Genomic DNA, 23,870 nt, shown 5'->3' with positions numbered 1-23,870 from the left:
CAAAAAGTATTTTCGATGCTTCAAAATCTTCTAACTAACCCACTGATGTCACATGGACTACTGTGATGATGTTTTTATTACCTTTATGGACATGGACAGTATACTGTATATACAGCTTCAATGGAGGGACAGAAATCTCTCGGACTAAATCTAAAATATCTTAAACTGTGTTCCGAAGATGAACGGAGGTCTTACGGGCTTAGAACGACATGAGGGTGAGTCATTAATGACATTATTTTCATTTTTGGGTGAACTAACCCTTTAAGGGATCTCCTAATGCTTTCTGAAACTTTTCAATAATTTTGTTTCTGTATTTTTAAAATGAACATTTTAATGAGAGTATATTTGTTGAACTTTTATTTTTATTATACCTCTGGTATAATACAACCCTATCTGAAACCAATAGTTTCAACTATAAGTGATATTCCTATTTTCAAACAAAGCAGTGTAAAAACAATGTTCACATTTTCACAGGCTCTATACACTTCATCACAGTTTAACCCCCCCAAAAACTCACACACCCTTTTAAATGCCAACATAACAACATTAAAAACCAACAGGTCTATCTTTATTAATCAGATGCCAAAACATTTATTTCAGCATTTACTCTCCTCTCAGAGACTGAAGCAAAGCATGCTGGGAACTACAAATCTGCTGCAACTGATTCAGTTTGAGTTCTGCTGAACATTATTAAGTTCCCATAACTTTTTTCTATTAAGTGCAATGAACTCTCAGTAATATTAGAGTGAAATTAACTCGTTTCATTTAATAAATGTATGTATGCGTTTTTGTATGTAAATTTCAATGCATGTTTGTGTTTTTTAATGTGTGAACAGGGCTTTTATTATGGTGTAGTTATGTGACATCATAAGTATGCGCCATGCTCCTCCGTCTGTGATTTGGCTGAAGAAAGGTTTGTGTTTGCATGCGTTTTAAGTGTTTAAATCGATACAAAGTCTTTTTTTATAGCGTTTACAATAAATGTTCATAAGGTAATTGTTACCGAATGAAACAGAAGTGCTTTATCTAGCATTAATGCACGTTATTTCTGTGAGTAAAGCACATCCACACGTGAGTAACAAAAGATGCGTCTCATTTGGCGCCCTATAGTGTTTATGGTAAACATGATTTGGTGTCTGGTAAACTGTCACGGGAGAAACGGAGCTTTTCGAAACTCCGAGTCAATTGAATCAGTTGCTCTGCGATCGCAGAGTGATTCACAGAGCCGCGCGCAGAGCGACACAACATGAGTAATGTATCTTTACTATAAGCTACAGTTGCAAATGTTTTCATGAACGTGAATGTCAAATAACTACAAATAATTAAATACTAAATATAATTCGTATTTATTTAAATGCCTATATAATTCGTATTCTCTGTTACTCTTGATTTCATTTGAAGTCTTGTTTTAAGTGTTATGCCAGAGAGACTTCACGTGCTATCAGAAGTGTTCCTACTAAATTAACCATGGTTTTATTAAAGTAATGAAGTAACTATGTTTTTTTTTGTAGCTAATTGGTTACCATTTGTACGTTTTACCACAAATACCATAGTTAAAGGTTAGAGTAGCATGTGGTAACCATGGTTTAACATAACCATGTTTTTTTTTGTAGTAAAACCATGGTTAATTTTCGTGGTTAAAGTGTTGTTGCAATGAATAGCAATCATGTTCATTCTTGCCTATTTCGTGTGGAAACCGCATTAAAAGGCAAATCTTTTGAGAATACATTAGTTTGTCACACCACAGAAAAAATTTGAATGATAAAAAAAGCCGGCAAGAACATAAATTAAGCTATCAAAATCTTGAAAAGATGAGCAGTAGTCTCAGCTCTCAAACGCTGGGGGCGTGTCCGCCGGCTGCGCTGAAACCACTCCCACTCGCGGGAAAGCTGCAGTCGCCACACTCAACTGTGGAGTTACTGTGTTCCACCTACTATAATTATAACATAACAAGCACACAAGGCAACTTGCACTCATTGGTGGGCACGCACTGCCGATGATGGCACCAGTTGTCGAGGATGAAGGTCGAGGCGGGAGATAGTCGGTTCGGCCACATTCACCAGTAACAGCGGATTATCAGTGAATCCCAGTTGTCTCAGACGAAAGTTATAAATCTATCCTGTGTAAAATGATCACTACAGAGGCGGGTTTTGGCGGCGATCCTCAGCTTTCCATCAAGGTGGCTCTTCACAAAATTAATCCACCTCTTTTTGATGTGATCGTTTTTCGGAAATTTAAATAAGGACACCGATCTGTTTTGTACGTGTTCGCATGCAGGTAGTACGCATTTCTGTGCCGAAGGCTAGCAAACTGTAGGCTGTAACTAATAGTACTGACAGTAACTCGTGATTGAGCGGCGAACTGATGGGAATGTGCTCTATTGTTAGGGGAGGGGCCAGCGTCAGGGGCTCCAGTGCGTCATCAAGTAGGGGCGGGGCCAGGAGCGTCAGGGGCTCCAGTGCGTCATCAAGTAGGGGCGGGGCCAGGAGCGTCAGGGGCTCCAGTGCGTCATCAAGTAGGGGCGGGGCCAGGGGCTCCAGTGCGTCATCAAGTAGGGGCGGGGCCAGGGGCTCCAGTGCGTCATCAAGTAGGGGCGGGGCCAGGGGCTCCAGTGCGTCATCAAGTAGGGGCGGGGCCAGGGGCTCCAGTGCGTCATCAAGTAGGGGCGGGGCCAGGAGCGTCAGGGGCTCCAGTGCGTCATCAAGTAGGGGCGGGGCCAGGGGCTCCAGTGCGTCATCAAGTAGGGGCGGGGCCAGGGGCTCCAGTGCGTCATCAAGTAGGGGCGGGGCCAGGAGCGTCAGGGGCTCCAGTGCGTCATCAAGTAGGGGCGGGGCCAGGGGCTCCAGTGCGTCATCAAGTAGGGGCGGGGCCAGGGGCTCCAGTGCGTCATCAAGTAGGGGCGGGGCCAGGAGCTCAGGGGCTCCAGTGCGTCATCAAGTAGGGGCGGGGCCAGGAGCTCAGGGGCTCCAGTGCGTCATCAAGTAGGGGCGGGGCCAGGGGCTCCAGTGCTTCATCAAGTAGGGGTGGGGCCAGGGGCTCCAGTGCGTCATCAAGTAGGGGCGGGGCCAGGGGCTCCAGTGCGTCATCAAGTAGGGGCGGGGCCAGGGGCTCCAGTGCGTCATCAAGCCCCCGTTTTAGCCCAGCCCAAAAAATCCGGAACACAGCTGTTGGCTTTTGTACAGATGCGTCAGACAGAAGTTTTCAGCCATTATATGTCAGTGTTAGGGATGAAATGGTATGGTATGAAAATTTCATATCACAATAAGTGATCAAAATTATCAATATTATCACGGTTTTGTTAAAATGAGCTGAACATTTTCAAAAAGAAATAATGCACTGAAAACATTTCAACAAGCTTTATATTTGGAAAATCAACAAACAAATAAAATTAGCAGCTGTTATGCACTTTTTTAAAGCAAGATTCTGCGGCATTTCCTTACTGCAAATGACAGTCGTCAATAGCAACGCATTAGCCTATAATATAGTTAGCGCACAGCACACCTGTCTCTTATCACCGCGGACGCGCTCTCTCGTTTCATTCAAATGCAACTTTCCGTCTTGCGTCTCAGTTTTTTTTTTTTTTTTTTATTGAAGATGAAATCAGAGGACTTTAGTATCCGTACTCTATAATATTGTTGGAGTGATCATCTGGTCTGGACGATTGTTTTGTTCACTGTAAAAAAAATATTTATAAACGGCAAGATTTTAAAACTTTAAACGCAATTCAATATTTCATATCCTCGTAATTATTTATGTGGTAAAAAAAGTGTAATAAGTGTACAATTAAACTTGTTCGATTGTCTTGGCTCAAAGCCACTTGCTGCAAACTTTTCTTTGTGGAAGCTTCGCCTTAACTACAAGTGAGATAATAAAAAATGTAAACTCAAAACAATATTTTTGTGTCCAATTATTTCCCCAACCTATTTTTGATATTGAGGTCAAAGTTAACATGCCATTCAAAATCACGATAATCAAATACGGTTTTAATGATAATTATGGTACATTTGAAAAAGATAATACTAACCGAGCTTTTCTGAACGTTTTCTCTAAACTCCGGGTCTGAGGTTCTTCTAGCCTTACAAAATTATCTCCCAATCATAAACATGACTCGAGAGGCCGTTCTTGTCCAATTTCCAACTATGAAACTGGTATTTGCGCTACGTCTGATAGCACATGAAGGCAGCATGAGATGCACACAGGTAACTCTGTTTTTCTTTCTGTTAATTATTCTGATCTTAAACCTGACGAATTGTCCAAACACGCAGGAAACCTCCTGGTTCAGCTGAGATCCACGTGACGTACTCGTATAAAGATGGCGTTGGTGAAAGATGAGAGTGAAGACGTGGTGATTGTGAAACATGAAGATGCTGTGGAACAAACAGGTTGGTTATTTGATCCTTATTAAAATCCTGATCTCTACACAAACTAATGATATTTTTGAATGTCACACAGGCTGTGTTCGATATATCGATACGACATTGTGTTTTCACGTTCTCCTTCCCGATATGGGTATTGATACAGCTTCTTCTGTTTAGTTTCTGCTGCACATGCTCAAGTTTAATGTGTGTTATTTTGAAGAACTTGGAAAAGGGTGAAGCCTAGACTGTGGCTGAATTTATACCAGTAGTGATCTGTATGTGACCACAAAACCAGTCACATGGGTCAATTTTTTAAAATTGAGATTTATATATCACATGAAAGCTGAATAAAGCTTTCCATTGATGTGTGGTTTGTTATGATAGGACAATATTTGGTCGAGATGCAACTATTCGAAAATCTGGAATCTGAGGAGCAAAAACTCGAAACATTGAGAAAATCTCCTTTAAAGTTGTGCAACAAAAATAATGTTTTATATATTTACGGTAGGAAATTTACTAAATATCTTCATGGAACGTGATCTTTACTTAATATCCTAATGATTTTTGGCATAAAAGAAAAATGGATAATTTTGACCCATACAATGTATTAGTGATCGACCGATATTGATTTTTTAAAACCGATACCGATTATTTGCATGTTTACATGCCCGATAACCGATATGCAGAACCGATATTTATTTACTGTTATACTTCTGTTTTTGACACAATTATTACAACACAACTGAACTGAACAAACCATTTTATTTATAACAATCACTCCCTCCTGTTTCCAAAAAAAAAATATATATATTTATACACCAATAAATAGAGAAGTCTGAGGGCAAAAAATGAAGTGCACTGTTACTAAAGTGTCTTTGTTTAAAAATAAAAGCTTTGATGAGGTAAAAAAAAAAGTCTTACATTTCATGAGGCACACACGCGCGGTCTCTTGCTCTCTCCCTCTCTGCCGTGCACGCGCTACGCGGTTTGGAGCACAGTCTCTGTCTCGCGGGCGCGCTCGCTCGCTCGGTCGCTCTTGATTCCGGGATATTTGAACTAATTTGAGATTTTAAAAGGCTATTTTGTTGGTGTCTCCTCAGCACTCGGTGCCCTACTGCATGTGTGCGCGTGATGCGCCTGGTGGGACCGGCGGCGCTGATTCATGGAAATAATAAATAATTAATTTCCATAGAGCTGTGTTTATTTAGATTTGCATTAGCGAAATAATGGTTATATAATAAGTGCTAATATCATTTAGGGTGTTTTAAACAAGTGAATCTTGTTAAAAGTTTCATGCAGTGGCCGTGCATGAGCATTCCTGATCATCAACCCAGTGAGTGCTCAGCAATATGAACAAACTTTGTTTACGCGACTAATGGTGAGCGATAATTAAAGAGATAATTAAATTCAGCGTTTTATTTACAACATGCACTCATTCACGTCGGTTTTATTTAATTAATGTAAAGTTACGTCTTTATTGAGACAGAACACAACGGATTAGGCTGACTCCGTGATTTTTTTTTAGAGCCGCCAAGCTGCATAAATAAACTACATATCAGGCATTTTTGTCTCAAATCTCATTCGTGCATTATGTCTGTTATGTAAAATAAGGTTGAATAATTGAAGCAAAGCAAGTAGTAGGCCTACATATAACCTACTTTACCTGTGCTGTGCACGCAGTTGTTGTTGTCTCGTCTGTCCTCAGACGCGGTGCTGCAATGGCGGAATTCTCAAAACGCCCACAAGATGGCGCCGTCTATCGGTGAATCCGATATTACAAAACCGATACCCGATTATGGGAAAATGCTTAAATATCGGTAAAAATATCGGTAAACCGAATCGGTCGATCACTACAATGTATTGTTGGCTATTGCCTCCCGTGTGACTCCAGACTGGGTTTGTGGTCCGTATCATATAGTGGATTTGTTGAGATACTCCTCTGATATGCTACAGCTTCCATTTTGGTGTTTGGTTTGCTGGCTTATTTGTCTATCTTTTATTTCTTCAATATTTTTACTGTTTAAAATGTGAATCTATAATGTTGAATGAGGGCTGTGCGATTAATCATAACTGTAACAAAATTGCGATGTGAGCATGTGCGATTTCTAAACCACAGAAAGCTTGATTTTTCCGCCAGACAGATCATGTTTTTCCATTCCACTGCTTTACTTTCTCTCTGTTTCTCAATAAAAGGTTTTTTTTTTTTTTTTTTTTTTTTTTTTTTTTTTTCTCCCTGGTACTCACCGATACCGATTTCGATCCCTGTTCTATTAGAGCCCTATAATTTCCGCGATCACGGAATCGTGGACGGAATCACGGAATTGTGGACGGAATCACGGAATTAGCAAATTAACGCGGAATTTAGTGTTAACGTGGAATTTCGCGGAATTTTACATATTTGGAATGAAATTCTGTTTTTGTGTGGGAGAAGAACGTATGTCTGGGTAAAATGCAGACCGGAGGAAGCAAATCTGGGCAACAACCCCTCTCGTCATTTCTGATTGGGGGATCGTTTCAGTCGATTTAACCTGATTTCTATGGCTGAATGAGGGCTTATGAAACTGTAAGCCACGCCCATTCTAGCAGAAGTGGCCTGATTGGTTCGTGCATCTGAGCCGCCTCGCCATAGGTTCGTGCAGTTGCCGCAGCACAGCCAATGACCGCGCTAGATGCTCAGCAAACACGGCTGCACTGCGCTTTAACCAGTTAATATAACCATTCATATTTTTAAGCTCGTAAGCATTAATATTTCGTTGTTACTTCAAGTACTTAGAGTGCAGTGTTATGTTGCATCATGCAGTATTTGTCCTGAAAAAAGTAAATGTGGTGTCTGTTACCTCAATAAATTTAAGGTCATTCCTTTTTTATTTGTATACATTTTAATAATTAACATTAAAAGCACACTCTTTTTACGACTAAAATAACAGTAAAGGGTAAATTCCCACAAATTAAAACGGAAAAAACGGAATTCGGGGAAAAATAAAACGGATTTTAAAGGGCCCTATACTATTTGTTAAAAAAAGATTTTTTTTTGTGATGTGCCAATTTTCCAAGAACAACACAGTGAGACTAATGCATATAGGACAGCGTCTTTATTACGAATAACTTCAACTCAGACATACTATGAAAAAAGAAATCATTCTTATGTGCGTCACAAACTTTAAAAGCACACATTTCACAGTGTCCAATAACCTCCAAAGGGCATAATTTTTACCTGCCTGTCACAGAGACTAAACTGCTCAATTCATATAGATTAGTTTTACGATCTCTTGATGAACAAGTGTCAAAGTGGTAGTTGCTTAGTTATCAGCAATCGCTCAGGTGTGTTTCCCGTACAATGCCGTAACTCGCTGCTTCACTACCATAGCTAGTCACGACTGTTTTCCGAAATCGTATTGTCGCAAATTGGTCGTTCAACCACGTTGGTTAATGATGTCACGCAGGTTTTGGATAATAACTACTTTAATGAATCTGTTTGATTGAATTAAAGCTAGATGTTTTGCTATAAATTATGGACATAGTTGGCTAAAGAAGCTTTTGGAAAACGCACCCCAGATTTCATTAAAAATCTTCATTTGTGTTACAAAGATGAATAAAGGCCTTGCGAGTTTGCAACGACATGAGGAATGATTTTTTTATGGTTGAACTATCCATTAAATGCTTTATTTTGATATTGCATGTTTAAGGGATGTGACTGGACGTATTGAGCTGTAACTCGGAGTCAAGTGGTGTGGTTTCTCTTACAGATGCTCCAGTGCCTCATCCAGCCAAACTTCGTATCATTCTTCAGGAACATGACATTCGCAAACTGGACTTGCCTCTTGGAATCCCTGGGAGTGTAAATGAACTTGAGCATATTGTGAGGAAGACATTTGGCCTCATTGGGAACTTTACTTTGCATTATAAGGATCCTGATTTTGGAGAGGAATATTTCTCTGTTACCGCAACAAGTGACATCAAGGACAAGGACACAATTAAGGTGATTCACATGGCTGAACCTCCCACACTTACTCTGACCTTTACCAATGTGGATAATTCCGTTAAAAGTGCATCCTCAATCCAAACCTCAAATCCAAAGACTTCAATCCAAACCTCAAATCCAAAGACCTCAATCCAAACCTCAGCATCCTCGGTCTATACTTCAGTGACGTCCGTCCATCCTTCTAACAGCAGTTCCTCTCCTGGATCACAGGATACATCGACTCTTTCCTCACCCGAACACAAGACTCAGCGTTCACAGCGTTGGCCTACTGAATTCCCAGTACCTCGCTTTGCATATGATACAGAACTTGTGCTAGCTTCAGGACATGAAGCTTTCAAGAAGGACGGATTTCAACTCAACTTCACCTCAATCCTTCCAGACATCCTGGAGAAACTGGCCGAAAGCATCTTTCAGTATGTGGCCTATCCGACGAGCGCACAATTGTCTGATGTCATCGAGGCGCTGATTCAGAAACATCCTTGCCTTCGAGAACCGGGCTCCTATAATGGATGCTACCAATGGCGACAAAGACTAAAATATAAAATGGGCAACTATAGAGCGAAACTGAGAGGTCTCGGATGCCCTGAGCTCGATGTGAACTCTCTCAAAAAGAAGCGAGCACATGAAAGAGCACCAGCGAAGAATATCAAAAAGCCAAGAAAGGCAGAGGTGAACTTTTTGCCCCCTCACCCACAAGGAGAAACTGAAGAAAGCTTGGAACATGAACGAGTGGCGCTCCTTAATGAAGTGAAGATGAGGAACAACTATCAGATCATCTGTGAGAAAATGGCAAAGACATTCTCCTTTCGCAGGCAGGAAGTTGTCAGTCACACACTATCAGTCAATGATTTAAAAAACAGATGGCCGGCTCTTTTTTGTGCAGATCAGGTAAATATTTTTTTATGTACATTTTTTCACAACATGTGCTATATTAAAGCTGAATTAGGTTAAAAAGTATCCAAAATAAATTTGAGCAAACATAACCAGACAATGTTCAAAACTATCTGCTTGCCTTGGCTCAATTCAAACCGGTAAGATTGTAATAATGTTTTTAATTCCAGTGGTACTGGTGGATTTCCGCGGTAAATTTGAGCATGTCTTTGCGTCATTACGTCACATCTGTACACATAAAGAAGAGTCTCGGCTAGTCGGCTATATTGCTCATTACGTCACATCTGTACACATAAAGAAGAGTCTCAGCTAGTCGGCTATATTGCTCATTACGTCACATCTGTACACATAAAGAAGAGTCTCGGCTAGTCGGCTATATTGCTCATTACGTCACATCTGTACACATAAAGAAGAGTCTCGGCTAGTCGGCTATATTGCTCATTACGTGACATCTGTACACATAAAGAAGAGTCTCGGCTAGTCGGCTATATTGCTCATTACGTCACATCTGTACACATAAAGAAGAGTCTCGGCTAGTCGGCTATATTGCTCATTACGTCACATCTGTACACATAAAGAAGAGTCTCGGCTAGTCGGCTATATTGCTCATTACCTCACATCTGTACACATAAAGAAGAGTCTCGGCTAGTCGGCTATATTGCTCATTACGTCACATCTGTACACATAAAGAAGAGTCTTGGCTAGTCGGCTATATTGCTCATTACGTCACATCTGTAGACATAAAGAAGAGTCTCGGTTAGTCGGCTATATTGCTCATTACGTCACATCTGTAGACATAAAGAAGAGTCTCGGCTAGTCGGCTATATTGCTCATTACGTCACATCTGTACACATAAAGAAGAGTCTCGGCTAGTCGGCTATATTGCTCATTACGTCACATCTGTAGACATAAAGAAGAGTCTCAGCTAGTCGGATATATTGCTCATTACGTGACATCTGTACACATAAAGAAGAGTCTCGGCTAGTCGGCTATATTGCTCATTACGTCACATCTGTACACATAAAGAAAAGTCTCGGCTAGTCGGCTATATTGCTCATTACGTCACATCTGTACACATAAAGAAGAGTCTCGGCTAGTCGGCTATATTGCTCATTACGTCACATCTGTACACATAAAGAAGAGTCTCGGCGAGTCGGCTATATTGCTCATTACGTGACATCTGTACACATAAAGAAGAGTCTCGGCTAGTCGGCTATATTGCTCATTACGTCACATCTGTACACATAAAGAAGAGTCTCGGCTAGTCGGCTATATTGCTCATTACGTCACATCTGTACACATAAAGAAGAGTCTCGGCTAGTCGGCTATATTGCTCATTACGTCACATCTGTACACATAAAGAAGAGTCTTGGCTAGTCGGCTATATTGCTCATTACGTCACATCTGTCCACATAAAGAAGAGTCTCGGCTAGTCGGCTATATTGCTCATTACGTCACATCTGTACACATAAAGAAGAGTCTCAGCTAGTCGGCTATATTGCTCATTACGTCACATCTGTACACATAAAGAAGAGTCTCAGCTAGTCGGCTATATTGCTCATTACGTCACATCTGTACACATAAAGAAGAGTCTCAGCTAGTCGGCTATATTGCTCATTACGTCACATCTGTACACATAAAGAAGAGTCTCGGCTAGTCGGCTATATTGCTCATTACGTCACATCTGTACACATAAAGAAGAGTCTCGGCTAGTCGGCTATATTGCTCATTACGTCACATCTGTACACATAAAGAAGAGTCTTGGCTAGTCGGCTATATTGCTCATTACGTCACATCTGTCCACATAAAGAAGAGTCTCGGCTAGTCGGCTATATTGCTCATTACGTCACATCTGTACACATAAAGAAGAGTCTCGGCTAGTCGGCTATATTGCTCATTACGTCACATCTGTACACATAAAGAAGAGTCTCAGCTAGTCGGCTATATTGCTCATTACGTCACATCTGTACACATAAAGAAGAGTCTCGGCTAGTCGGCTATATTGCTCATTACGTCACATCTGTACACATAAAGAAGAGTCTCGGCTAGTCGGCTATATTGCTCATTACGTCACATCTGTACACATAAAGAAGAGTCTCGGCTAGTCGGCTATATTGCTCATTACGTCACATCTGTACACATAAAGAAGAGTCTCGGCTAGTCGGCTATATTGCTCATTACGTCACATCTGTACACATAAAGAAGAGTCTCGGCTAGTCGGCTATATTGCTCATTACGTCACATCTGTACACATAAAGAAGAGTCTCGGCTAGTCGGCTATATTGCTCATTACGTCACATCTGTACACATAATGAAGAGTCTCGGCTAGTCGGCTATATTGCTCATTACGTCACATCTGTACACATAAAGAAGAGTCTCGGCTAGTCGGCTATATTGCTCATTACGTCACATCTGTACACATAAAGAAGAGTCTCGGCTAGTCGGCTATATTGCTCATTACGTCACATCTGTACACATAAAGAAGAGTCTCGGCTAGTCGGCTATATTGCTCATTACGTCACATCTGTACACATAAAGAAGAGTCTCGGCTAGTCGGCTATATTGCTCATTACGTCACATCTGTACACATAAAGAAGAGTCTCGGCTAGTCGGCTATATTGCTCATTACGTCACATCTGTACACATAATGAAGAGTCTCGGCTAGTCGGCTATATTGCTCATTACGTCACATCTGTAGACATAAAGAAGAGTCTCAGCTAGTCGGCTATATTGCTCATTACGTGACATCTGTACACATAAAGAAGAGTCTCGGCTAGTCGGCTATATTGCTCATTACGTCACATCTGTACACATAAAGAAGAGTCTCGGCTAGTCGGCTATATTGCTCATTACGTCACATCTGTACACATAAAGAAGAGTCTCAGCTAGTCGGCTATATTGCTCATTACGTCACATCTGTACACATAAAGAAGAGTCTCGGCTAGTCGGCTATATTGCTCATTACGTCACATCTGTACACATAAAGAAGAGTCTCGGCTAGTCGGCTATATTGCTCATTACGTCACATCTGTACACATAAAGAAGAGTCTCGGCTAGTCGGCTATATTGCTCATTACGTGACATCTGTACACATAAAGAAGAGTCTCGGCTAGTCGGCTATATTGCTCATTACGTCACATCTGTACACATAAAGAAGAGTCTCGGCTAGTCGGCTATATTGCTCATTACGTCACATCTGTACACATAAAGAAGAGTCTCGGCTAGTCGGCTATATTGCTCATTACGTCACATCTGTACACATAAAGAAGAGTCTCGGCTAGTCGGCTATATTGCTCATTACGTCACATCTGTACACATAAAGAAGAGTCTCAGCTAGTCGGCTATATTGCTCATTACGTCACATCTGTACACATAAAGAAGAGTCTCAGCTAGTCGGCTATATTGCTCATTACGTCACATCTGTACACATAAAGAAGAGTCTCAGCTAGTCGGCTATATTGCTCATTACGTCACATCTGTACACATAAAGAAGAGTCTCAGCTAGTCGGCTATATTGCTCATTACGTCACATCTGTACACATAAAGAAGAGTCTCAGCTAGTCGGCTATATTGCTCATTACGTCACATCTGTACACATAAAGAAGAGTCTCGGCTAGTCGGCTATATTGCTCATTACGTCACATCTGTACACATAAAGAAGAGTCTCGGCTAGTCGGCTATATTGCTCATTACGTCACATCTGTACACATAAAGAAGAGTCTCGGCTAGTCGGCTATATTGCTCATTACGTCACATCTGTACACATAAAGAAGAGTCTCGGCTAGTCGGCTATATTGCTCATTACGTCACATCTGTACACATAAAGAAGAGTCTCGGCTAGTCGGCTATATTGCTCATTACGTCACATCTGTACACATAAAGAAGAGTCTCGGCTAGTCGGCTATATTGCTCATTACGTCACATCTGTACACATAAAGAAGAGTCTCGGCTAGTATTACGTCACATCTGTACACATAAAGAAGAGTCTCGGCTAGTATTACGTCACATCTGTACACATAAAGAAGAGTCTCGGCTAGTATTACGTCACATCTGTACACATAAAGAAGAGTCTCGGCTAGTATTACGTCACATCTGTACACATAAAGAACAGTCTCGGCTAGTATTACGTCACATCTGTACACATAAAGAAGAGTCTCGGCTAGTAGGCTATGATTGTTATGATGTTGGAGGTGGAGATTTATAGCCTTTTCTCACACCACTTGATATAAACTTATCAATTTGATGGCGGATCCAGAAAGGTTAAACGATAATCATCAGTGACAACTGGAGATTCACCCGATGTAAAATGAAAAAGACTTCGGACTTCGGAGTGGCTACAGAAAAAAAGAGACTGCATCCGGCCCATGCGAAAACAAGGATAATATCGGAAGAGCATTAAATATAGTCACGCAATGCGGATGATGTTAACATTACAATTTGAGAACAAAGTATCATTTGCACGGTTTGACGTGATATGAAGCGATCGTTAGATTTAATCAGCGCGATTTAATGCAATGCTTTTTTCCCTTTAGTTGGTCAGAACAAAAGTGCATGTTACTTGTTCAGAGAAATTTTCCGGTGAAAATTATTATGTTGGTCATACTTCCCAAAAGTATAATCTGTGATTGCAAATGCCAGTATCCACACCGGCGTAGCGACTGACAGCAGCATATTCTCCTCAAAACATTGGATTCATCCGCACTGTGCCGTGTCGAGACACAACCCACGTAAAGTTGATCATTCTGCGAATAACTGCAATTGCAGATTTCGAACAGAGATGGCGACAAAGAGGAAAAACTACAGACTGCAGCTTTAAAGTCAATTTTCTACATTAACATGTTGTGGCTTGTTTTCTGCAGATAAACAAAGAATTCAACAGGATCACCACTGTTAACCTGGAGGAAACTTTCATTGCAAAACTGGACCACTACTTCCCAAAAATAATATCCTTGGTGTTGACAAGAAGAGGCCCTGCAACAACCAGTATTCAACGTATCAGGAACATGCTGCTAGAGGTATGAACGTATCCGTGAATGAGATATTTATATAGTGCTTTACTATGTACTACTGTACACTCAGCTATAGGTGGAGAGGAGAGAGTGAATATAAAATGTGTAAGAATAATGTCAAGTCACTATTTATTGAGTCTTTATTTATAGAGTGCTTTATACAATAGCCTTCAGTTTGTTTCAAAGCAGCTTCACAGTAACAAACAAAAACAGAATCAGACTTATGAATCATCAAATATGAGACAACTTCAAATTCTGCTGCAAAGCAGCTCTACAGAAGACAATAGTTTCAAGTTTAATTTATTTATAAAGCACATTTAAAACAACCTTGGTTAACCAAAGTGCTGTACAAGAAATATCTAGGTCCATCCCCAAAATTAAAATAAACATTCACAAGACATTAAAAGCACTTGAAGGTTTTCAAAAGACTTCTAAACTCAGACATTGGACGCTGTTTTGATAGATGACGGAAATTTGTTCCATAACCTGGGACCAGCTACTGCAAAGGCTCTCACAATAGTGTTATTATTCAGCTCAAGTCAGTTCAGTTCATAAATGTATAACATAGCTACAAATATAAACTTAAAGTAGGTGATGTTGGGTTAGATGGGTGGTGTTGTGTTGGGTCAAGTCGGCGCGATCACTTGCATTTTTTCCTAATAACAGTGGAAACAACTAAAAATACTCTTGTCAATTTTGATCATACAGATAAGAGTAATCTCTGTATCAGCAAACTGTAAAGGGTCTACTTTTATTTGTGTAAATTCACTATCGCAAGAAAAAGTTGTGCCTTTGTAAAATGCGCTTTCTGCCGTCTCGGTCTCTTTTTCTTCTTGGGCGCGGTGCCACCACCTGATTCCTCTCTCTCTTCCTCTTCTCTCTCTTGTGCGGGACCGGGTGTCGGACTTGCGCGTGTTGCCGCCGCCGCCGCCATCTCTGCTGCCAGTTCAGTGTTTGTGGCACTTAGCTCGGGTGGCCTCATGTGGTGATCTCTGTATCGTGGGTCAAGCAAGGTTGCGTTGCTTATCATCCTCTGGGTGGAATCATGGCCATATTGCCTTCCATCTGCTCCTAGATGACGTGCTTCTGGTCGGCTGTGAGCTTGGCATGCTGCTCTGACTCCTCCAGGTGGGCTAGCATGGGCAGAAGTGAGGAAACAGTAACATAGTTTTCTCCAGAGAGAATACCTGTAAACTCTACTGAACACTTGTGTTCTGCCATGTAAGCTGCGGGAGGGGGCGACGGCTTTTGTCCTGAGCAAACACCAGTTTGATGGCTTGCACTTGCTCCTGGATTCTCTCCACCATTTGCTGTTTGGCACGCCATCGTGTTGCACAGTCCTATCAGGAAAACATATTCAGCTAATAGTAATTATAGTAGTTATTCAGCCCACTTCGAAATAACTATACCGTATAGGCTATTTACAAAGCACACATTTACGTTTTTCTAACCACGGCTGACAAAAAAGGTACAAAGTCTCCAATGTGGTGATCACACAAGTCAAATCAGCTTAACATATTAGCTTGGTTATGCAAAATCTGTGTGTCATTCATTCAATTAATTTTCAATTAGGAATCCACAAATCGGAAAACGAAAAACAATTAGGCCTAAACAACGAAAACTTATTTCATTATTGCTTTACTAAACCAAATAAAATAAATAAATAAGAACTTGATATTCATAATTTTGTTTCTATGCACAATTAAAAAATGGCAAATAAGAATAATGACAAAATCAAGAATAATGACAAAATCAAATTCATTCCTTAATCATTATTTTTATTCCCCATTTTTTTATTTGTGTATAGAAACGAAAATATGAATATCAAGTCGCTATTTGTTTTTTCGTTTTGGTTTTGAAAAGAAAATATGAAATCATGATGTTGTTTTTTCCGATTGTGGATTCTTAATTTAAAACTATTTGAACGAATGATACATGGATTATGCAAGTCATTTATGTTTGTCTGTGCGTGTGCTCGCACGCGTGCACTGGTGTAGGCTAATAGACAATTGTGTGATTTAAATAGCTTCATTTACTGAGCTATCTAGTAGGTCTATATGCGCAGTTATGGTTTTACATGTTGGAACACTTATTAAATTATTGCCATTTTCAGCTCATGGGTGCACAAATGGGCGCAAATTAATTTGCTATTTAAATTTGCTATTTAATGTGGCGCAGGACGTGAAAATGATAACTGTGTCAGGCTGAAACTAGCAAAATACACTTGTTTAAAACAATGAAATGATTGCCATTAGGTAATAGGTATTGGCCAACACTTTTAAAAATGACCGTGATTAAGGAGTGCTGAGGGAGTTTCAGCTTCTCTTGTGCTTTGCTCAGCTTGCATCTCCTCCAGCAGCTGTGGGGAAAAGCAGTGAGTGAGTGAGTTGTTTATAGTAATGTACAGGTGACCAAACCAACTTACCCACGGCCATTTTAATTGTCTGATGGCGCAACAATATTGGCCCCATTATCAGTAGTTATGCAGGAGATTATTATTCTTCTATTTTCCAGTCATGTATACTCTTCCGCCATTCACGGTACCAGAATTGTTTCTTTGCCAGTGCTAGACCAATATGTGGGTGTGCTAAGAAAATAATCTATTCATATCATCAGAGCTACTTTATAAAGAAATTGTCATTCTTTTTTTTAGTAAAAGCAGCTGTGGTACACACTGGATTCAACAGAAGTGTAGTTTTAAATTATATTTGGCCAAAGAATAGGCATATTCAACAATATATATATAAGCTATAAGCTTAATACAAGTGACCACAAGACAACAAGAAACAAAAACCTTTTACATGCAAAGGTGAAAGACTTCAGCACTGGACAGCACCATGCGCTCAGCATTAACAACACAACACATATGCATAATCAGAACTCTGCATACTTTACACTAAAATTAAACATTAAAACGAACGCCACATATCAACCTCAGTGACTATGTAATGGATTACATGTAGCCTACAGAAGAATGATACGTCTGTTACCGTAGTTTAGCGCAAATGAGTCTGTGCTCTTCTGAACATCCAAGGCCTTGGTTCTCGGACAGGCAAGCATGGTTTCTGAGTCGAGGGTTTGTCATTCTGTTTCTCAGGTAGGTTTTTACACGTTGGCAGTGTGACAGCTATGCATAAACGTTTATAAATGTCCACGAAGGAGTCTTTGTAAGGTTTAAGCATGGATAGGGACTCCAGTGCACTGCTAACTGTGCCCCCCCTTTACTTTTTTCTTTCCAAAAGCCGGCGCATTTGGTGCACCTCAGCCAGGAGATTGTCCTCTCTATGGGCAACAGCAAAAAAATATTTAGGCTCTGTATTTCTTAACTCCTAGTTTTTGGACTTTTGTGCCAGTCCTGGAATCAGTTCCTGCTGGGCACAAAGAAAAGTGCCACGTTACACTTTGTGCAGGAAACTGGTGTTTTATTGTGGCACCTTTTTCGTCCCCGAGTGCTGTCTTGTATATATGCAGGCATGCACATTTGTGAAGACTGTTGTGGAGTTGTGTCTGCTTGGGCTGCTCCTTCATGAGCTTCTCCCAGAATGCTTTCTGGGTCATTGGCACCAAACACTTGGCCTTGATTGATTGATTGATTTGATTTTTATTTCTGGATCAAACCGATACAAAATAACAAGACAAGTAAAAATGCAAAAGTAAAAATGCTTATTTCCAGCACGGTCCTTGGTGTTGCACACAGGAAAAACAATAGACAGAAAAACAACAGGCAAGACATACAATATGAGGAGAAGGGTAAAAAAACATCACGTAAAAACAAACTAAAACATAAAATAAAACTATAAAGACTCTCCAATTTATCAATAACTATTCACCCTGTCCCATAAATGTTTTTTGACCTGTGCTTTAAAAATCCCTCGTGATGATGGCAGTTTTGTAGCAGTAGGCAAACTATTCCATGCCATAATACAAGTATAAAAGAAAGAAAATGTAATTGCGTTTGTAGCTCTAGGAACTATGCAAGATCGGATGTTGGCCCTAGTATTATAGCCATGCTGCGTATGGACCATGTTTACGTTAGAGCATACATATTTTGGGGCATGACCATTGACAATGTTAAACATGATTCAACTTAAGTTGTTCCACTCTTAAATGTATAGGTAGTAGACCAGCTCTTGTAAACTCCTCCCTATCTATATGAGTACGGGAGGGTACTTTCAATAGGAACCGAATAACATTGTTTTGCAGCACTTGGAATTTGTTTTTAAATTTCACAGTCAACTCAGAAAACCATGCAGAGCAAGCAAAATCTACATGGCATTGAATCAGAGTTTATACCAATCATTTCTTTACAGAGAAATCAAAAAGCTGTGTCTTGCGATATAAAAACTTTAACTTACAGGCACATTTGGCTAAAACCTTGGCTGCAATGGCTTCACCTTTAAGTGATTGATCCAATGTTAAACCCAAGTATGTAATACTTGATTTGGATACAATTTCAAACCCATTACACATCACTTTCAAAGTATTTAATTTTCAAGTTTCATTCATAAGTTTCATTCGCTCCTTATGCAGGATGAATGCATTAAAAATGGCATTGCCCAAGAGATGCTGAAATGGCTTCTTGTACCACTTCCGGGTCTAATGTAGCACATTATAGTACCTGATCAGCGCATCAGACTAATCTACTCCTCCCATGTACTTGTTGTACTCAAGCACAGACACGAAATGGGTATGGTCTTCCTCGTCCATTGACACTTCACTCACTTATTGACGGTGTCACCTTCATATGCCGTGTTCATTGAGGAACACATGACCACCTCCCGTGTGTCCATCCATTTAACAATAAGGCGGCCATCTTTCCTTAGCCATCTGATGGTTCCCCTTTCAGCTTTTTTGGGCATGTCATTTTCCCTTGTCTTTGGAAAGCCCTTCCTGATTGGTCGGATCGTGCCACATGCACCCGTCTGTAGCCCTGCTAGGTCTTTGAACATATCTGGACTAGTATAAACATTGTCCACATACAGTTTATATCCAGTGCCTAGCAGGGGCCAGTCTAACAGGGACATGACAGAGGCATAACTGAGCTCTTTGTCGCTGTGTGTGGCTCTGTCTATCCGGTATGCGAGTCAGCCAGAACAAAAAGCTTAAAGCCCCAGCTAGTGGGCTTGGCCTTCATGTATTGCTTGAGCCCAATGTGGGCTTTGGTTGCGACCATCCTCTCGTCAATCGAAAGATGCTGATTTGGTCAGTAAAATGTCTTGCAGGCAGTGATGAGGTCTGTGTAGAGAGGCTTTATTTTGTATAGGGGGTCGTATTCTTCAGTTCCCTTTTTCTGCTGGTTTTCTTCGTCCCCCCTTTAGATCGCAGAAATGTAAGGTCCATGAAATTAACAAAAATCAATCCTGTGACATCACTGAAGGTGGGAAACTAAGCTTTTGGACCAGTAATCACTCAGTTCTTTGACTTTCACGAGGCCCATGTAAATGAATAGAGACAAGTAACTGTTAAATTTATCCAAGGTGAGAGTTTGCCATTTGTATTTCTTCCCAGAGTTGGACAATTTTTCTGTGTGCATTTATATTTGCTATGATCTCCAAGACCACACTTTTGCGGAAAAACAACTGAAATAACTGGATTGGAGAATACAGCTCATCGGTAATGAGCTGTGGTCCAGGAGGCATTGCTGGTGCCTCATCTTCGTCAGAAAGATTGTGCCACATGTCCATTTGTTCTTCTGAACAACAGCAGATCTTGACTTTTTTTGTGATTTTGGTCTCTTTTTAAGGCGAGACACGGCAGGCAAAAACATTGTTGTTTTTTTTCACTGGTCAATTTTGAGATTTTGGGCTATTTCTCTTCAATAACATGTCTTCTTTCAGACTTGTGGTGAAAAAAAAGTCAAAAATACACATTTAGGTCTTTATTTTACTACACTTTGTCTATTTGCGTCTGTAGATTTCTCCGAAATTCAACAAAAGTTGTCGTTCTAAATCAACGCGCTGCTCCGCGATCTCTGTCTGCTTCCTTTAATCTCACACACCGCTGGAAAGCTCTCTCTCTCTCCTGTACAATGCTGTCGGTCCAAATATGATCATTTCCTTTTAATCAGCAACCAATCGTGAAAGTATAATGGGCATTTAACCCTAAAAGCGAAATCTCATTGGCTGATGTCAATTTCTGACTGCGTGATTGGTTCAGATGCATCACGTGACGCGCTCTGACATTTAGATGTGTGTTTTTGACTGTTTTTCTGCTCAGTTGAAGGCCATAAATGCTGTGTTTATAAGTGTTGATGTGATTTAGGTGGTTTGTATTGTTGTTGCTAATGATTTGATGAGATATTGTGTCAGTAAATAGTTGTTTCCACTAAAAAAGTATGATTTTTTACATTACAAATCTTTAAATGCCTTTTTCTCAAAATGAGTTTTTTGTCATTCTCCAGTATAAACATCTCAGCCGATGTACACCAAACTCTCCAGTTATACACTTAGCAGTATTCTGAAGATATGTTCAGAGGGATTTGTTAATGAATCATTCCTGGCCTGATTTATGTGACATTTTTAATAAAAAAAATATGGCGAAAATCGATATTTTTTTAAGGCTATGGACAGTATATTTAGATTTCCTAGGTCATAAAAGCATATATCCTGAAATCCCTCTGAACATCTTTCATCTTGTGTGTAATCAAAATGAAAAAAGAATTTTGCACCTGGCTTTATCATATGTTCAGATCTATCTACTAAAAATATATGCAAAATTGCGCATATTTAATGAGATAATGCATAATTTGCATAATTTAACACAAATTTCAAAAACTTGTAATACATTTTTTTTATGAACTTGTGTAAGTAATCAACTGAGGAAGTTTCATGGTGATATCTATTATTTAAAAATGTACCATATTCACCTGTAGTGTCTCGCCTTAATCGTGATAGAGTCTGCTGTAAATAAGGCTGTGCCATTTTCAACGATTTCAACGTTTCATAAAGTTACAAGCGTAGACGCCACTTTAAAGTGTAAGGGTCTTACAGGTCAATTTAGCTCAAAGGGAATTATTAATGAATTTATAGGGAATCTTGAAAGAATCACTTAAACGGCCGAGCAAATGACTCGTCCAGCGTTCATCTGAACGGGCCGTAACTATCAGCTCTGCAGCGGATATAAATATCCAAACTATAGTGAAAACATTATTTATTAGCAATTTTTATTTTAGAACAAGTATCCAATTCCTGACTTCATGTATTCGATTCCCAACCCTAGGCAACTTGTTATACTGACATATGTAAACGCTACCCCTGGTAGAAAGTTATACATTTTAACATTTATTAGGCTCCAAAAATATAATTTTAAAAAAAAGTGAACTTAAAACAATCTTCACATAAACCCATAATAAATTTAATATTTAGCCTAACTGTGCCATACTTGTCTAACAACAGGTAGGAAATATGCAGTGCAGACTGTTTGATAACTTTCTGTATAAGTTATAAATGAAACATAAATGAATCCTTATTAAAGCTAAAAAAGTTATTTAGTTAAGAGCAGTGAGTAATTTATTCTCTTACCTGTGTTCTTTGATTCTGCGGTCACTGCTGCACATGTAGATCTCACGCGTCCCCTTTTCTCAACTCTTTACGTTCATTTAAGACTGCTCTTATGTTATGAGGATACTCGACAAAACGGACATTTTGGCATAATTTGTGTGTGTTATGGTTCGTTCAAGCCTGAAAGAGAACTCGATACTGGCGCGCGTCTTTATGTGTGTGTCATAACTTTTGTCTCGTCGTGCTTGAGAAATACATTCAAATGATGATATTTTTTATTTTTTTTATGGTCCGTTTATTTGATTTTAATTTAACCGTGTAATTGGTAGTGTCATAAACCTCATCTTTCTTTTTTCAGATTGATGTATTTATTAAAAACCCATCCTCATGGATAAGTAGTTTAACGTTTATTTAATTTTCTTTACAGGATTATTCTTTGGAAAGAAGGAGAGAGGCTGTTATCCGTTCCATAATCGTGCATCTCAGAGAAAAGGAAGATGATCTCTTTAAAGAGCGCTTGGTAAGACACATTGTACTTTGTGTCAATCTGATTTTTAAATATGTTAACTTAAAACACTGACATTGGTTCTGATCTACTTAGGATGATGGGGATAATACCAATGAAAGGATGAAGATTATTATAACTAGAGGAGCCACAACGTCTGACCCAACCAACGCAAGAATTGTGATCGAGGGAACAGAACTCCAGGAAGACCTGGACGTTCCCCGGGCCTGTGCTTTGCTAATGGGGCTGATATACGCACTCAACCTCAGCTACCCAAAAGAACTGAAAAATACTTTTGAGGCATTTCAAAAGATTTTCCTTGAGCTGGACGACCTGAAACCTACCCTGAAGGTGATGTCTCTAAAAAACAAACTGCTGTACTAAAACACTGTAGAGTTAGGCTGCTGTCATCAAATGCATATGTTGGACTGTGCTGCAAATATAAAAGTTTTTTTTTTGTGCATAAAATCACAAAATTACATTAATAAAATAAATGCAGTTTAAAAAAAAAAGCCCAAGCAAAACTGTTTAAAAAAACCTACTTTAGTTTTAGTAAGGTGGACTCGATAAACTGGCAATTAAATGTATATTGTTCAAATCCAATTCTGTTTTTCTTCTTCTTTTTTTTCCTTTTTTGGAAATAAAACTACATATCTACTTACAAAGCAGCTTGGAAACCATTCTTTTATTTTATTTTTATCTTTTTTTGTCTTTTTTCTAAGGTAAAACACTGGATTCAGTTCAGTCCTCCTTTGTACATGCTGCGTTTCATTTGAAGGAAAAATGCCTGGTAAATGCCTGCAAAAATTTTTGTGCACTAAGGCTACGTTCACATTGTCAGTCCAAATCTGATTATTTGTGTATCTGATTGGAATCTGATCTAAAATTATTGACATCCACATAGTGTATCGCAATTGTTCAGATCCGATTTGTTTGTCCATCCATGCCGCTCTTTAGTTCTCCGGAATATCTGCATCGACTTCTGGCAATGACGTTGCGTTGATGGGCGCCAAAAACAGCAACAGCAACCTGGAGGGGTTTGCAATTCAGATGTTGTCTGTGCTGTCGCCTCCGCCGGTCTCCATTATATTGTCTTTTTGTCTATAACAACACGTTTCTGCAGCGACTTTCAGACTTTGTTTCCTATAACAACATCTGACATTTACATGGCGTGAGAAAGTCACATAAACCACGCAAAATCCGTTCAGAGCGGTCAGACTGAAACAGATTTCAAACCACATATGAATGTAGCTCGAAACTGGTTCACACTAGCTAAATTTGATCAGATTTCAATTGGATGTGCTCAAAAATTGGATTTGGACTGACCGTCTAAATGTAGACCAAGATGTTCATGATTACCAAACTATTTAGAAAACAAGTTGACTGGTTTTAGAATAAACGGGTTATAAAACTGGAATTGGAATAAAACATTTATTTGTTCTTATTCAAGTGAAATAAGTTACTAATACCAATTATACTAATTATATTAGTTACTAATCATGCTGCTATGAAACACCCACCCTTGCCTTGACTGGCCATTTGCAGATCTGTGGAATAACAGTAATAACATTTATAAGTTTTGTAATCCAGTTTAAACACATTGAGTGGGTTGCACCAATGAGGATT

At 39.6% G+C, this 23,870-nt stretch overlaps 1 protein-coding gene across 3 annotated transcripts; it reads left to right on the top strand.

The window, feature by feature from the left end:
- Nucleotides 1-823: 823 nt before the first annotated feature.
- Nucleotides 824-22,911, top strand: LOC307001837 (uncharacterized protein). Of its 3 annotated transcripts, none has more exons than XM_079618824.1 (6): nucleotides 824-913; nucleotides 4,266-4,382; nucleotides 8,105-9,228; nucleotides 14,091-14,246; nucleotides 22,167-22,259; nucleotides 22,341-22,911. In XM_079618824.1, the coding sequence occupies exons 2-6, from the start codon at nucleotides 4,313-4,315 to the stop codon at nucleotides 22,626-22,628; spliced, it is 1,731 nt and encodes a 576-aa protein (XP_079474950.1). In that variant the 5' UTR covers nucleotides 824-913; nucleotides 4,266-4,312; the 3' UTR covers nucleotides 22,629-22,911. The 3 variants fall into 3 exon arrangements, with proteins under 3 accessions (XP_079474950.1, XP_079474952.1, XP_079474951.1); XM_079618826.1 differs by lacking the exon at nucleotides 824-913 and adding an exon at nucleotides 926-1,071; XM_079618825.1 differs by lacking the exon at nucleotides 824-913 and adding an exon at nucleotides 1,109-1,250.
- Nucleotides 22,912-23,870: the final 959 nt, after the last annotated feature.

Source organism: Phoxinus phoxinus (assembly GCF_949152265.1).
Source record: "Phoxinus phoxinus genome assembly, chromosome: 7".
Taxonomy (NCBI): domain Eukaryota; kingdom Metazoa; phylum Chordata; class Actinopteri; order Cypriniformes; family Leuciscidae; genus Phoxinus; species Phoxinus phoxinus.
The sequence above is the reverse complement of the archived record's forward strand: the minus strand, read 5'-3'. Positions and strand labels throughout refer to the sequence as shown.

Excerpts from the sequence above, each read along its gene's own strand:
- LOC307001837 (XM_079618824.1), top strand. The coding sequence starts at position 4,313 with ATGGCGTTGGTGAAAGATGAGAGTGAAGACGTGGTGATTGTGAAACAT. Across the intron at positions 4,383-8,104 it reads AGATGCTGTGGAACAAACAG|ATGCTCCAGTGCCTCATCCA; the intron begins GTTGGTTATTTG and ends TTTCTCTTACAG. Across the intron at positions 9,229-14,090 it reads CTCTTTTTTGTGCAGATCAG|ATAAACAAAGAATTCAACAG; the intron begins GTAAATATTTTT and ends TGTTTTCTGCAG.